We start from the raw sequence: 16,738 nt of genomic DNA on the forward strand, positions 1-16,738 counted from the left end.
ATTTTACCATGTATAATTTAATCTGTTTATAGTATGTCCTAATATTTTCTAACATCAACATTGATTAAAACTCACCGCTCCTCCTTTCACAGCGACTTCCTTTACCAAACAAACCCAGAAGAGGCATGGTCTTCTTCATTACGTGACGTCCCGCGCGATGATTGGCGCTATGCTAATGAGAGAGGCGGGGAGGGCTGGAGAAATGAGTAGGTGACGTCAACTCTCATTCCGCAGAGAGCGAAACAAACATGGCGACAGAATGGAGTGGGAAAGGGTGCACGCTAACTTTAATACTGTTCCTCTGGAGTAGAGTCTGCGGGAATAAAGCGGAATCCTTGGGCAGCGACAGCCGGATCCTCGGCATGCGGCTGGAGAGGAGCGACAAGCCGGCCACGACCACCGAGGACGGGATCATACAGGTAACCGAGGAGAGCGACATCCAGCTCAGGTTCTATGGGCTGCAGATCAGCAATGACACCTGGGCGCAGATTAAGTTCATGGAGCAGGGCGAGGACAGCAGCTCTGACTCCAACAGGACTTGTGGAGACTTCACCAAAGACATCTCTGTGAGGACTAGTATGAGTGTGAACAGCCAGGGAACGTCTGGTGTGCTGGGAGTCAAAATCAAACCACTTAGGAAAAGTGAGTCCCAGAGGGATTATGGGCTGTGCATCAGGCAGAACGGGAGGTGGTTTTCACTGGGAGAACATGATGGAAGGTTGCGTGTGGTGGAGGAGAAGAAGTCCCTGCTGCCCATATGGTTCCAGGTGATCCTGATCTGCTGCCTCCTGGTGCTCTCAGGTATGTTCAGTGGGTTAAACTTGGGGCTCATGGCTTTGGATCCCATGGAATTGAGAATCGTCCAAAGCTGTGGGACGGATAAGGAGAAGAAGTATGCGAGGAAGATTGAGCCCATTCGTAGGAAAGGAAACTATCTATTGTGTTCGCTTCTTCTGGGAAATGTGTTGGTGAACACCACGTTGACCATCCTACTGGATGATCTCATTGGTTCAGGTTTGGGTGCTGTGGTGGCATCAACCATTGGCATTGTTATCTTTGGAGAGATTGTTCCTCAAGCGCTCTGCTCTCGCCATGGTTTGGCAGTAGGTGCCAACACCATCCACCTCACCAAGTTCTTTATGTTTCTGACTTTTCCATTGTCTTATCCCATTAGCAAGCTTCTGGATTGCGTGTTGGGGCAGGAGATTGGCACAGTGTACAATCGGGAGAAACTGGTGGGGATGCTGAAGGTGACCGAGCCATACAATGACCTGGTGAAGGAGGAAATGAACATGATTCAGGGCGCACTGGAGCTTAGGACTAAAACTGTGGAGGATGTCATGACTCCACTTAATAACTGCTTCATGATCAATAGTGATGCAGTTTTGGACTTTAACACCATGTCGGAGATCATGGAGAGCGGATACACGCGCATTCCTGTTTATGAGGACGAGAGGACCAACATTGTGGACATCCTGTTTGTAAAGGACCTGGCCTTTGTGGATCCTGATGACTGCACAACGTTGAAGACCATCACTAAGTTCTACAACCATCCGGTTCACTTTGTGTTTCACGACACCAAGTTGGATTCAATGCTGGAGGAGTTTAAGAAAGGTTAGTAACTTTGTGTGTGTGTTATTTTTTCTCCTGCAGGTTTTCACATTCTCTCTATACGGGTAGCTGACTAATAGGTAGAGCCAGACACAATCTGTGGACGTTTTTTGCTATTTCTGCTGAGAATTTTGTAAGAAATCTGTAATTTGTAAGAAATTTATGCGGATTGATTTTAGGAGTATCTTAATACTTAATCAGGGTTCATACGGTCATGGAAAACCTGGAAAAGTTATGGAATTTTGACATGGCATTTTCCAGGCCTGGAAAAGTTTGGAAAAACAGAAAAATCCTCAAAGTTTTGGAAAAGTCATGAAAAACGGATATTCTTGAATATACAGTTGAAGTCAGAATTATTAGCCCCCCTGAATTATTAGCCCCCCTGTTTATTTTTCCCCCATTTCTGTTTAGTGGAGAGAACATTTTTTTCAACACATTTCTAAACATAATACTTTTAATAACTCCTCTGTAATAACTGATTTATTTTATCTTTGCCATGATGACAGTAAATAATACTTTACTAGAACTTTTTCAAGATACTAGTATTCAGCTTAAAGTAACATTTAAAAGCTTAATTAGGTTAACTAGGCAGGTTTGGGTAATTAGGCAAGTTATTGTATAACAATGGTTTGTTCTGTTGACTATTGAAAAAAATATATAGCTTAAAAGGGCTAATAATTTTCACTTTTTGGTTCAAAATAATTTAGTTTTTTTAAAAATTAAAAACTGCTTTTATTCTAGCCTAAATAAAACAAATAAGAGTTTTTTCAGAAGACAAATATTATCAGACATGCTGGGAAAACTTCCTTGCTCTTTTAAACACGATTTGGGAAATATTTAAAAAAGAAAAAATAAATCAAAGGGGGCTAATAATTCTGACTTCAACTGTATGTTAGTTGTCTTTACTTTTTTTTCTGTCCTTGGCCAATCAAATACTAATGCGGTGTAAGCATTATCTAAATCAATTTTACATAGATATAAATTGAAACTAAGATTGCTGTGTGTTTTACGATATGCTGTAATAAATTTGTACGTGCATTGTTTTTCTTTTACCACACATATGTAGACATTGCATGAATCATTAGGTCATGAAAATTTACTTAAATCTTGGAAAAATCATGAAAAAGTCATGGAATTTTAGTAGTAAAAATGTGTATGAACCCTGTTAATATATGAAATAACGAATAATACATTTTTTACTTGATGTTAATATGCAAATCTAATTAGATTCACTTATTTGTTAAACAAAGCAAGTCTCTCATATAATATAACTACCAAAAGACAGAAAATGTTGCTTTACAATCTGTATTGTAATTAAATCATATGATCATTTTAATATTGCTATTATTATATCACAATAATATTAGTAAAATTTATTTAAATAGTGAATAAATATAAATTCACACAAGTAAATAAACAGAATCAATGATGGGCTAAAAATCTGCAGCAATTGAAGGGATTTCTGTGCGCGCAGATTCCGTGGGCATTCGAATAGGCAGTAAAATGCTTTTTTTCTTGATAACACAATTTTTGTAGAAAATATATATTTATGTAGTTTTATGTCTGATGTTTGAGGAAAAATATAAGTCACTAACTTTATCCTTATTGATTTTTTTTTTAATGAATTTTTACTGAATGGACTGTTAAAGTCATTTACAGTGACTGTTTTTAATAATGGTTTACACACGCATTGGTGGTTTACAAAAATAAAACAAACACATATAATCCTGTTGCACTACTTGATTTTGGTTATATTCTCATTCTTGGTTTTCGTTTGATAATCTGAAATATTTTATGGCATACTTCAAAAAAAAAAAGATGATTTAGCATTCAAAAATTGTTTTATTTTGATTGCTTTAAAATAAATTGGTCTTACACTTTTTACACACATTTTTTCAGATTTTTATTTCTTAGTATATGTATTAATTCTGGTACTTTTACAATGTCAACCATTTGGTAGAGGTTAATATTTTAGAAATTATGGGATGTGTTGAAAAAAAAATGCATTGAGTGTGTTAACTAGCAACATTAGGAGTTAAGGGGCGGGTAAATACATTTTATGGTTTGACCAAAAAAATTAAGAAAAACAATTTAATCTCTCTTAATAATATTTAAATGGCATGCGAAGGGTTTTCAGTCAGTTGAGCTTGATTAGTGTCCTTCAACTAATTAAAAGTTTTCTGTGGAGTTCCATGATTAAAAATGAACACATAGTGTCACACCAGAGGATATTCCAATTAATAAATTCAAAAGACGATTCAAAAATACACAAATCCAATTCATAAATTCAAAAGACGATTCAAAAATACACAAATCCAATTCATAAATTCAAAAGACGATTCAAAAATACACAAATCCAATTCATAAATTCAAAAGACGATTCAAAAATACACAAATCCAATTCATAAATTCAAAAGACGATTCAAAAACACACAAATCCAATTCATAAATTCAAAAGACGATTCAAAAACACACAAATCCAATTTGTAAATTCAAAAGACGATTCAAAAATACACAAATCCAATTTGTAAATTCAAAAGACAATTCAAAAATACACAAATCCAATTTGTAAATTCAAAAGACGATTCAAAAACACACAAATCCAATTCATAAATTCAAAAGACGATTCAAAAACACACAAATCCAATTTGTAAATTCAAAAGACGATTCAAAAACACACAAATCCAATTCATAAATTCAAAAGACGATTCAAAAACACACAAATCCAATTCATAAATTCAAAAGACGTTTCAAAAATACACAAATCCAATTCATAAATTCAAAAGACGTTTCAAAAATACACAAATCCAATTCATAACTCAAAAGACTATTCAAAAAATATACAAGTCTAATTTATAAATTCACAAGACAGTTAAAAAACACACAAATCCAATTCTTAAATTCACGACAGTTCAAAACATACACAAATTAAATTCACAAATTCAAAAGATGGTTAAAAAATATTTTGACTCCAATTCATAAATTTAAAAAACGATTCAAAAACACACAAATCCAATTCGAAATTCGAAAGACAATTAAAAAAATATACAAATCTAATTCATAAATTCACAAGACGATTCAAAAATATACAGCTCCAATTCATAAATTCAAAAGTAGATTAAAAAATTTTCAAATCCAATTAAGAAATTCAAAAGACGATTCAAAAATACACAAATCCAATTCTTAAATTCACGACAGTTCAAAAATACACAAATTAAATTCACAAATTCAAAAGACGATTAAAAAATATACAAATCTAATTCATAAATTTAAAAGACGATTCAAAAATACACAAATTAAATTCACAAATTCAAAAGACGATTAAAAAATATACAAATCTAATTCATAAATTTAAAAGACGATTCAAAAATACACAAATCTAATTCAAGTTGGATTTTGTAAATGTGAATTGTGCTGTGCATGTTTAAATTTTCTTTCGGAAATTGTATTTTTTTAGACTGAGCTGGCTCCATACCTGGTCAACTATAATAGATTCAGCGATGTGACTATTGTGAATGCACACATTGCGATATCGATGCTAAAGCGATATATTGTGCAGCCCTAGGGCAAATGCAACATTATGTCAACAGCACGTATATCAGGTGTAGTGAGGAATGCTGTAGATGTTGAGGCTTTGTGAAAGGCCTCTTGCTCTTCTCCATTCTTAATTAAATTGGCTCCTATCAGGAAAATACACATCTTCGGTCCCTGTGGACCTTTCTCTCCTCCACTGACTGTCAGGGTCAGCTGCTGGCACTCTTTCTTTTTTAGTATTCTCTCACTTTCTCCTACACGCAGATTTTGGGAGGTTGCTTTCCTGAAGCTCATCATGGCCACATAAAAATCTCCACTGACCTGTTTTTAATGCACATTTGTTGTGTTACAAGTGTTTTTAATCTTGTATCGACTTTTAATGACGCATAACCTCCAAACATTTTATATTATTATTATTATTATTATTATGTAGTGATTTATTTTAGAACTTTTAATGCTGTCATAGTTTAATATTTAAACCATATAATATTATGTTAGAATGAAACCATGATTATTTTTTTATTTTATTAAAAATAATACATTAATAAATAATAAAGAATAAATATTTGTATTATTTATTAAGCCTTTTTGTTCTGATACATTTTTTTAGATTAATGTTTAGTAATTTTGTTATGTACCACTTTTTATTTGTTGTCATTTATTTTATTTATTTATATTTTTTATTTATATACAGTAAAGAAAAATACTTGCTTCAACCATCGTTTTGGTTTTTTGACCGTTTGAAAATTTATTTATTTATTTTATTATTTTGAAAAAAAAAACTTGTTATACTAAAAAAAGTAACTTCAAGTCAGAATTTGCCAGGGGTATAAATAATTTTGAACTTTACTATATATTAGGGCTGCACAATATATCACTTCAGCATCAATATCACAATGTGAGCATACACAATCGTCACATCGCAAGAAATGCAATGTTGAATTGAGATTCTAGTTGACCAGAATCCACAGGTCAAAAACACATGAGATTTGTGGAAGTGGGAGATTTTGTAGACTCTGCAGAATTTGACCATAATAGTGTTTTAAGGCCTGTGACTGTGCGTTGTAAGGGTTTAAAGCATTTTAATAGCGCAAAAAGAAGTTTAATACATTTTTTAATATGATGAAGGTTATGCAATGTTATTTTAAATTTTATTATTCACTTTCTGTACCTGAATACTGTTAGACTCTCCCGACAAAATATTTGCTTCATTGTGTTTATGACTGTAGTTTGTTTATTATATGCACATGATAAATTATATTTATATTTCACTACCATACAAAATAATCCTAGACATTATAACTTAAAGACTTTCCAACGAGAACTTTTTAAATCGTCTGCAGAAATTGTATTTATATTGCAAAGTATATCGCAGAGAAAAACTTATTTTCAATATCGTGCGGCCCTATATAAATATATATTTATTTTCTGTGAATAAACTCCATTTTAAGTCCATTAAAAAAGTCCATATAAAGTCCATTTATTAACCAGGGGTCGCTACAAGGAATGAACCGCCTAATATGTATATATGTATATATATATATATATATATATATATATATATATATATATATATATAATTTTTTTTTTTTTATATGTATATATATATATATATATGTGAGTGTGTATGTATGTATGTATGTATGTATGTATGTATATAAAATATAATATTTATTAGGCGGTTCATTCCTTGTGGCGACATATATATGACATAAACCTGGCTAAAGTACCAATGTGCAAGATTTTTGGCATGGAGCCAACATGAATAGCGCTCATATATACTATATAGCTGGGGTAATTTTTACTGGAAATAGTAAACCATCCGGAAACCTTTGTCATACACGATTCAACATACTACAGTTTGCAACATACTAAAGCTGCGTCCGAAATGGCACGCTAAACACTATGCACTTATGCACTATTTACTTACGCACGGTCACACTAAACAGTATAGTATATGTATGTAGTGTCGTCCCAAATTGAGCACTGGAAAATGGAAATTGAAACCGTTTCCCTGATGACGTTTGATGGTCGCCAAATTAGGGAAATAAATTACCAAATAATACCTGCCATGAGTATAACCGCATTAACCATCGGGAGGCGCTATAATCACTGCGACTGTTGAGTGCGTGAAGTGTCCAACATTCCACACTTCATTTTACAAGCTGAATGAGTGCATCATCCGGGTAAATCCAATCCAATCATCCAAATTTTAAAAACAACAAATAATAACTTGACTTCTAGTTGAAAGTTTGGTATCAGAAGTGGCTTATACGATCGGCGCCAGTGGTGTGGTGGTTGGTGCGTTGACGCGTGCGCTCCGGTGCTCGCGGCGACGCGGGTTTGATTCAGCCACGTGGTCCTGTGCCAATTCTTCCCCTCTCTCTTCTCCCCATGCTTTCCTATCAATTCTTTCTGCTGTCCTATTCAATAAAGGTGAAAACTCCAAAAAATTAATTATCAAAATAAAATAATAAAAAAAGAAGTGGCTTATATGAAAGACAAAGGCCTCTAGATTATGCTTATCTTACCAAATAAAATATGATTGTGCCTTGATTTTGAATTATTTAATTAGAACAGTAAGGTCTGACTGCTTAGACAAAAGTCTTGTCACTTAACAGAAATAATGTCCAGTGTAGAATATAAAGTCATGCTGCAGTGGAAAAAGAATGAATATGGCTGAAGTATGAGAAGGAGCGCTATCCTGCTAAAGAATTTGCCCTCTCCTGTGGTTTGTAATGTAATGGGCAGCTCACATGTCTTGATACCTCAGGCTGTTGATGTTGCCATCCACTCTGCAGATCTCTCGCACGCCCCCATACTGAATGTAACCCCAAACCATGATTTTTCCTTCACCAAACTTGACTGATTTCTGTGAGAATCTTGGGTCTACGTGGGTTCCAATAGGGTTTCTGCAGTATTTGTGATGATTGGGATGCAGTTCAACAGATGATTCATTTGGAAATATCTACTTTTTCCACTTTTCTAAATGGTCAAGTTATTATTTCTTGCTTTTACAACTTGGATCGATGACAAGACTTTTGTCAGGTATTGTAGAAGCAAATGCTAAAACCATTTTTTAAATGATTTATATAGCACAATTGTTCACCTAAAGAATAACAATGTGCGCTAGCAAAATAAACATGATAAATCTGGATTTCACACAGACTTTAAAGCCTCACCTAAATACTGAGGTAGTATTTAACCCCACAATGCTGATTGACAAATCGCACGTGTGCTGTCATCACAACAAGAACCATGACACTAATAAAGGGGCAAAACCTGTTATCTTATCACCGCTTGCACAAGTTTACCGTCAACAGTCCTGAGCTGTTTTTCAAGAACTTTAACGGTTTTATTGCATAGATTGTAGAGAAGTATGTACATGCGTCTAAATTAGCCATTAAAATAGCTAAGACAGCTTAAATGTTATAATTAGAGTTATGTAGTCTAACTTCCCTGAGGTCAAATGTAATCAAGTCTAGTACTTTTAGGTTTATTCCTGGCATTTTTAGTAATATACTGTGGCTGATACTAGCTAATAAAAATATAGACTTAAAGTGATAGCATTGGGTGGTATGATTGTGTAGATTAAAAAAATTTAAATAGAAATTCATTCTTTTTATTTTAGCTTAGTCTCTATTTCAGAGGTTGCCACAGCGGAATGAACCGCCAACTATTCCAGTATATGTTTTACACAGCGGATGCCCTTCCAGCCACAATCCAGTATTGGGAAACACCCATACTCATTCACACACACTCATGCACACACAAACTCATACACTACGGCCAATTTAGTTTATTAAATTCAGAAAATGTTATTTATAATTTGAAACCGGTGATGTAGAATGTAAATGTACGTGTAAAATGGCCTTAACATTATTTGTGACTGATTTTAGCATCATAGTTTTCAGAAAGATGTGCAAATTTAACTTTTCTTCACATGTTTGTAAGCATTGTTTTTAAAGGCGTTTCCTGAGCAGAGGTTAGATGAGATGGCGGAGCCTGTGCAATCAGCTAGGCTAATGTGGGGCGCATTAATTTCTATGTAAACATCATGGGCAATATAGATTACATCACCAAAATTATTAGAGGCATGTCCATATATTGCAGGATAAGTCAATATGGTATTGCAACAGACTTAAATATGTTTCTGATGGAACCTGAAGACTTTGAGCTGATCACACAATGACATCTTAAAGGGACAGTTCAACCAAAAATGTCAATTCTGTCATCATTTTTACTCGTATTGTTTTAATGCTGTTTGAGTTTCTTTCTTCTGTTGAACACAAAAGAATTTATAATGATAATTGTTAGAAAATTGTAGCCATTGACATCCACAGTGTTCACACAGTGATACCGGTAAATATCCTTAATTTCCGGAACAAATTTACCAGTAAATTTTTAAAAAGTGCTGTTGACAACAGGCAAGGACGTTACGGAATGTTTCTGGAAAAGACCATTCACACATGCATTCCAAAATACTGGTAAATTCTGACATCATTAAACAGAGATGAGCTTTAAACAGAGATGAGCTTTAAACAGAGATGAGCTTTAAACAGAGATGAACTTTAAACAGCTGCGCTTGTATTTGTAAACGGGGTCCGGCGTTTGTGTTTTGTGTGGAAGGGGTCCGGCAATTTTGCTTTTATTTAAAGCTTTGTAATTTTTTTGCAGCTGCTTTGTGAGACATCCAAAGGCAGAAACGCGAACCGCAGCTAAATGTTTACACACTTGACTACATTACAAATTCTGTGGATGAATAAGTTTTGTGAACAGCTTAGATGAAAACATATGGAGGAACACTTTCACATGTCGCTGGCGCTCACTGGCTGCTTCACATGCACACGCGTCAAGTAACAGAGTTTGTTTATCATTAGCTTAGCATTTTATCTGTCATTTTTTTACACAGTTGGCATTATGAAGGAACATCGAAACGTTATCTGAATAACATCTAGCAGCTAAATGTGTTTGGAAAAATACTCAAAGGCTTTTATTTTCATAAACAGCGCGGATGTGAATGTGTCTCAATGTTCTGATTGGCTAAAGTAGTCGTCTCACATCAGGGGGTTCTAATCACGATAGTCATGAGAGATCGAGTCCCCCCTGACAGTTGGGTCCGCCTAGAACCTATTGGTTCACTGGATTTGTAATGGGTATAGTTTGTAGCGCCTGATTTAAAAAAAATGATAAAATAAATATATAAATGCAGCAAAATCTCGTTTAAATTTATGTGATTAAAAGAGCGTTATGATGACATAAAACTATTTTAAATTATGTATTTTGTATACACAATAGTTGTACAACTAAAGGCTTGTGTTGTGGCATGGAGAAATTCTTGCATACCACTTATGCAAGTATATAATGTTACATATAAATACATAACACATCAAAAAGACATTTAATGTTTACAAACGCTTCAATGATTTGAACTATGCATGTCTTTAACTTGTAGTTACCGATAATAATGTTACTAATATGATTAGTCTTGTTAAAATCTCAAGACTGAGAATAGACCATAAAAAGCACCAAATATGATTATAATTGCACTGTGGAGAAGTAGAATAGCTTTTGATTAGGCATTCAACGCAGATGATCCATTGGGGTCCTAAGCGGACTCGATTGCAGGGGGGACTCGATTTCTCTCCACACCGGCAATCTTCCTTCTGCGTTCACACAGAGCATCATTCCGGCAGATTACCTCTTCTTCTCTTTCCAGAAAATCCCAGAACGAATTTATCGATATTTTCAAAAAGGGCCTGTTCACACATACAGACATATTGCCTGTAATTTTCCGAAAAAAGGTCTGTATGTGTGAAAGGGGCTTATGGCTACAATTTTTTTTTTCCAGCATTCGCTTGTGTGATCTATCCCTTTAATCTGGATAACATGTTTTGTTTTACCAATTCTTTTATTATTATTATTATTTTTTTAGTTCCTCAGCTTATTGAATATCTTTGGTATTGTTATACAAACTCATAGGGGTCTTTGGGTGGTTCGAAAGACCCACCCCTCACTGACAAAGTCCAGAATTTGTCCCAGACATGATCTCATGTGTCCTATTTTGACTGCTATGCCATAATAAATTGTGAAGATAACCCATCGAAAAGCACAATCTTTTGTTGGCTCTCAGTACAGAATTTGGGACATGTCCCGTTTTAAAGTCACGCCGTGTCAAATTTGGCATCCCAAATTCTGACTGAGGAAAGTTGAATGTGCTGGCCAGTTTGTTATTTGCCTAGTAAATAACAATAGGCTACAGTTTTTTGTTTTTTAATTTAAAACTTAACGGATTCCTATTATTTTATTTGTGTTTTAAAAATCTAAAGCTTTAGGAAATGTTTTTTTTTAATATAGATTGATATTCCACTGAATTGAATTGATTCGACTTCAATCAAATATTAACAAATATCGTATTGCTGACCAAAAGTCGTATCGTATTATGGAGACATCAGATTTACACCTTTTTATCAATTCACAGTTGAAATTAAGGGTTCAATGGAAAAGTGCATTGCATTGTAGTGGTATTCCATGTTGTTTCCATTGGTGAACAAATCATTTAGCTCAAATCATGTGGACTAGACTACTATATTGGTGGTTTTTGGTCAGTGTCACTGATTTACTGGTAAAACCTGCTCTCTCACTTAAAGCTTGACGGTTACTCTGTATTGGCTAATAAGCAGTTCACCGCTGTGTTGTGCGATGACTTTTGAGTTTTGCAATGCATTCTGTTTGTTCAGCTCACGTGTTTGTCTGTTTTGAAGCACTTCCTCTGGTTGACGCAGAAGTCTTTTCTTACTTCACTTCCCATTCATCACACAAACCCAAAAGCATTGTTTTCCTTTCCTCATCCACTTGTTTTAAACCTACTGCTACTCAAGACTGCCGCCCTACGATTTGGATTTGGCTTCCAGAATTTTTTTGCTTATGGTGACAAATAGGACTGTGCGATTTATTAAAGAAAAACGCGATAAGCCGAAACATGCTAAATAATGTGATATTTGATTTACACTGTAAAAAATGCAGTGTGTTTTCACTAGGGCTGCACAATATTGGAAAAACTGACTGACATCACGATATTTAGTTTTTCTGCAATATATATTGGGATATGAATACAACTTCACAAGATAGTTTGAATGGCACTATTTGATGGTTTTCTGGGGGGGGGGGGGGGGCATCATTATATAATGCCAGGATGACAATATAATATCATCACAAAGCAAATACACTCTTTTAATGAACACATTATATTTCATTCTTAAGACTATTTCATTTAATTATAGTCATTTGAACTATTTAATAATGAGACCCTGGAATCAGAATGTGAAAACGCATATTCTAAATAAATAATAATAAATGTTAACAAAAAAAGTACAAGGTCAAAAGTAAAAGAGGCTGCGATATCTGCTATCAGATCTATTTTCAGTCATTTATAGTAAATACTGCAGTGTTTTCTATAAAAAATTATTCATTGCATTTACTCCTTTTTTTTTTTTTAAGGTAACTTGTTGCAAACGATTTATATGGGCTGAATTTAAACAAACAAATGAAATTGAACATTACTACATTTAATTGACTTGTTTAAATTCAGCCCATATCAATAGTTTGCAACCACTTACCTTAAGGGAAACTGAATAAATCCCATGAATCAATTTTTTCAGTGCACATATTATCTTAATATAGATATATAGATTGATATTCCACAAAATTGATTGAATCGATTTAAATCAATTATCATCAAATATTGTATTGCTAATCAAAGTATTGATATCGTATTGTGACGAGGCATCTGATTTACACCCCTACTCTATACATTTAAAAAATATTATATCGTATACATTTCGTATAAATACTGTAATCATATACAAATATGTAGCTCCTGGTCATCTATAATCCAGACTCGGCATTGCATATCTTGCAATTGTGAATATGCAAATCGATGCTGAAACGATATATTGTGTAGCCCTGTCACAATACATATTTTTTGTATATTTGTTGTGCGATATATTGCACCAAAATATATTGCGATAAACTATATTATTGTCATTTTCAGAGCATTTTATGCCACTTATTATATAATGACAATATAACATCATCACAAACACAAATACACTCTTCCAAAGAACACATCATATTTTATTCTTAAGAATATTTAATTTAATTATGGTCATTTGAACAATTTAATAATCAGGCACTGGAATCAGAATGTGAAAACGCATATCGTAAATAAATCATAAATGTTATTATTTGCATCCTTATGCAAGGTAAAAAGTAACATTTTTACTATTTTATGACTATTTTTAGTAATTTATAATAAATATTAAAGTGTTTTTTTAACCATACTGACAAAGATACCTCCACTATAGAGATAGAGAGGTTGCACAATCAGCTAAAATGTTGCTAGAATTGGTTTTTATATGTGGGCAACACATATTGCATCACCAGAAACGATTGAGGTCATGTCCATGTGCTGTATGATAAGTCGATATTTTGATTATTGTGACAGGCCTAGCTCTAAAAGGAATAGCTGATTTGTTAAGGTCTGCTTTGTCATATTTTGTTAATGTTTACAATGAGTTTAGCCATTGGTTTGCTTGTGGGTGATGTCTTCTGTTTTGATCCCACATGAATTCAATTAAAAAGCATTCAGATAGAGAAAAAAAGACTGTGAGATTCATGTGGTTGTTTTGGTCAGTGTTGTAAATGGATTTGGCGAGCGCTCTGGCGGTATTGTCATGTCATAAGCCTCTCCGTATTCTAATAGGATCACAGTCAGTGTGTTTCTCTGAGCATGCATTCATGCTTCGGACTACAGTGTCAGAAATACTTGTGTCTTCCTATCCTTCACTTCCTGTCATGTCATTTGTCGATCAGCAGTGCTGACCCAGCATCTGCGTGTGTTTGTGCTTGGGTGGGAGACAGGCTCTTAAAGGGACAGTCCACTGAAAAAACTGAAAAATCTGTCATCATTTACTCATTCTCCGCTCGTTTGACTTGATGAACAGACAGAAAAGAAGATATTCTGAAGAAAGCTGATAACCCAGTAACCATTGACTTCCAAAGTAGGAAAAACAAATACTATAGAAGTCAATGGTTACAGGTTTTCAGCTTTCTTCAGAATATCTTATGTTGTGCTCAACAGATGAATGAAACTTGTTTGGAAACACTTGAGGGAGAGTAACGCCTCATTCACACGGGGCTTCAGCATCAACGCTTGACAGAGGGTGTGTCTGAAGTTAGGGCTGACGCGATCATCATAGCAGCGTCAGCCAATGAAATTAGTCAGCAATAGGCCACTGCCTGAGCTGGTGTGTTTGCATCTGATTGGCTGACGCTTCCGTCGGCGCTTGAAAAGTTGAGCAAGTCCCAACTTCTGCAGCAAGCAATGCCTCTGAAGCGGCGCCGATGGATCCACAATGCAGTTCGGCAAGGCCTGACGTCACCCATTCAAGGTCAATGGGAAGCATTGAAGCTGACGCCTCGTGTAAATGGGGCGTAAATAGTGAGTAGATTCTCATTTTTGGGTGATCGATTCCTTTTATAGATTTCTTTTTCTGCATTTCTGTAGTTTTGGGTCTGGATAACGTGTCATTATATATTTATTTTTTCAAAATGAGGGTTTTATTAGTTTTTTTCTCTTAATATAACATGCAGTACTATACAAAATCACAGTTTAGAAGATTAAGGAATTTTAAAAAAATAATTAGTTAAACAGGCGACGTGGTGGCTTAGTGGTTAGCACTGTCGCCTCACAGCAAGAAGGACGCTGGTTCGAGTCCTGGCTTGACCAGTTGACATTTCTGTGTGGAGTTTGCATGTTCTCCCCGTGTTGGTGTGGGCCTGATTCTCCAGTTTCCCCCACAGTTCAAAGACATGCGGTACAGGTGAATTGAAAACTAAATTGGCCATAGTGTATGTGTGTGAGTGAGTGTGTATGGATGTTTCCCAGTACTGGGTTGCAGCTGGAAAGGCATTTTTTTTTATCGCTCATCCGTTTAGTTTTTATTAAGTCTGCATAATTAAGGGCGGGCCCACTTGAGTGACAACTAGGTCTCGCTGGTTGCCGTGATGTCATTCCGGCTGATTAGCCGCTGAACTCTGCATATACATCGTATATTTGTTTTGTTTTATGTGGCTTTACACAGTCAGCTGCCTTTTGGAATTATTTCTTACAATTATCAGATAATAAGATAATATGGCATGCTGTCTGCTTACTTGTGCTCACAAACCATTCAAGTGGCCTCTATTTCCCATTTAAGTGAAATTATATACTTATATTATATACCATCTCTATAAATGTATTTGTTTTATTTAAGATAAATGATCATTTATAATTATCTTTAGACCTGTAATGCGCTCCAGAATCTGTCAGATTGATTATCTGTAGGCTCTAGAACAGTCATCTGAAGCGTTGTCATACAGTGTTAGGCCTGGATTTTATCAATAGCCTTGCGTTTACTAACACAGACTATATTTGAAGTGTTTGGAAGTCATTTGCATTTTCCTCCTGTAGAAAAACATCATAAGAACAATGTTTAGTGGCTCAATGTATTACAGCAGTGTTTTAAGTCTAAATAATTTATTGATATTGTATACAACCAAGCACATGTGGTCAGAACACAAACGAGGGAATGAAGTATTAAGCATTTCTCCAAAAGAAAAGCTTGTCTATGCGAAATGCTAGCAGGGGTTTGTAGCTCTGCTCACGCTCCGCCTCTTTGCCCTTGTTTGGTAACCCCCTCGGTCGATGTGATGACGTGCGAACAAAATGGCGACTGTTGGCTACGCCTGCTTGTAGCTTCATTTGGCTCTTCAGATACCTATGAGTGACGTCACGGATACTACATCCATATATTTTACAGTCTATGGTTTTAACATATAATTATGGACATCTTGTATATATCTCTCGTTCAGTCTCAGAACTGTTTACTTCACCTCACCCTACCCCCCCCCTCATCCCTTATTTTGCACTGCTGTTTATTGTCTACAGTTATTTCTACTGTAACCTTTTGTTTAGTGTGATTTGTATTGAAAGGATATATTAACATGTTTGCGCTTAGTCGTGAGATGCACTTAATCTCATCGCACATGTATATAATGTACATTGTATATGTGTACAGTGACAATAAAAGGCATTCTATTCTATTCTATTCTATTCTATTCTATTCTATTCTATTCCACTCTATTCTATTCCACTCTATTCTATTCTATTCTACTCTATTCTATTCTATTGTCACCTAAAATACATATCCTGGGGGAGAGAGGAATATTAAATGCCAGGCATCCTCCTACATGTCTTAAGATTCCCAAAAAGGTTGAATCTCTGTACACTGTCATAAAGCATGGAAGTATGTGCCAATCTCTTGTTCACATTTCCAGCATTTATAATCATCCAAATATCCCATTTTAAAAAGTCAAACTGGAGTGTAGTAACAGCTATGAAGTATCTTATAGGCATCATTTTGAGGGATGTAAACAAAAACAATGGTCCCAACGTATTTCCTGTTTTCCATTTTTAATTTCTAAAGCTTCTGAGAATCACAAAGAGCCACATCTTGATATATAATGTTATGATGTAATGAGCATTAAGTTA

General features: G+C 34.9%; 1 protein-coding gene across 1 annotated transcript in view; it reads left to right on the top strand.

The window, feature by feature from the left end:
- The first annotated feature begins 219 nt into the window (after nucleotides 1-219).
- The window catches only part of LOC130228920 (metal transporter CNNM4), a 34,659-nt gene continuing 18,140 nt past the window's right edge, over nucleotides 220-16,738 (top strand). The window contains exon 1 of the mRNA XM_056457421.1: nucleotides 220-1,614. Coding sequence (XP_056313396.1) covers nucleotides 249-1,614 — 1,366 coding nt within the window. The 5' untranslated portion in view covers nucleotides 220-248. The remainder of the gene's footprint in view (nucleotides 1,615-16,738) is intronic.

Source organism: Danio aesculapii, chromosome 5, assembly GCF_903798145.1.
Source record: "Danio aesculapii chromosome 5, fDanAes4.1, whole genome shotgun sequence".
NCBI lineage: Eukaryota > Metazoa > Chordata > Actinopteri > Cypriniformes > Danionidae > Danio > Danio aesculapii.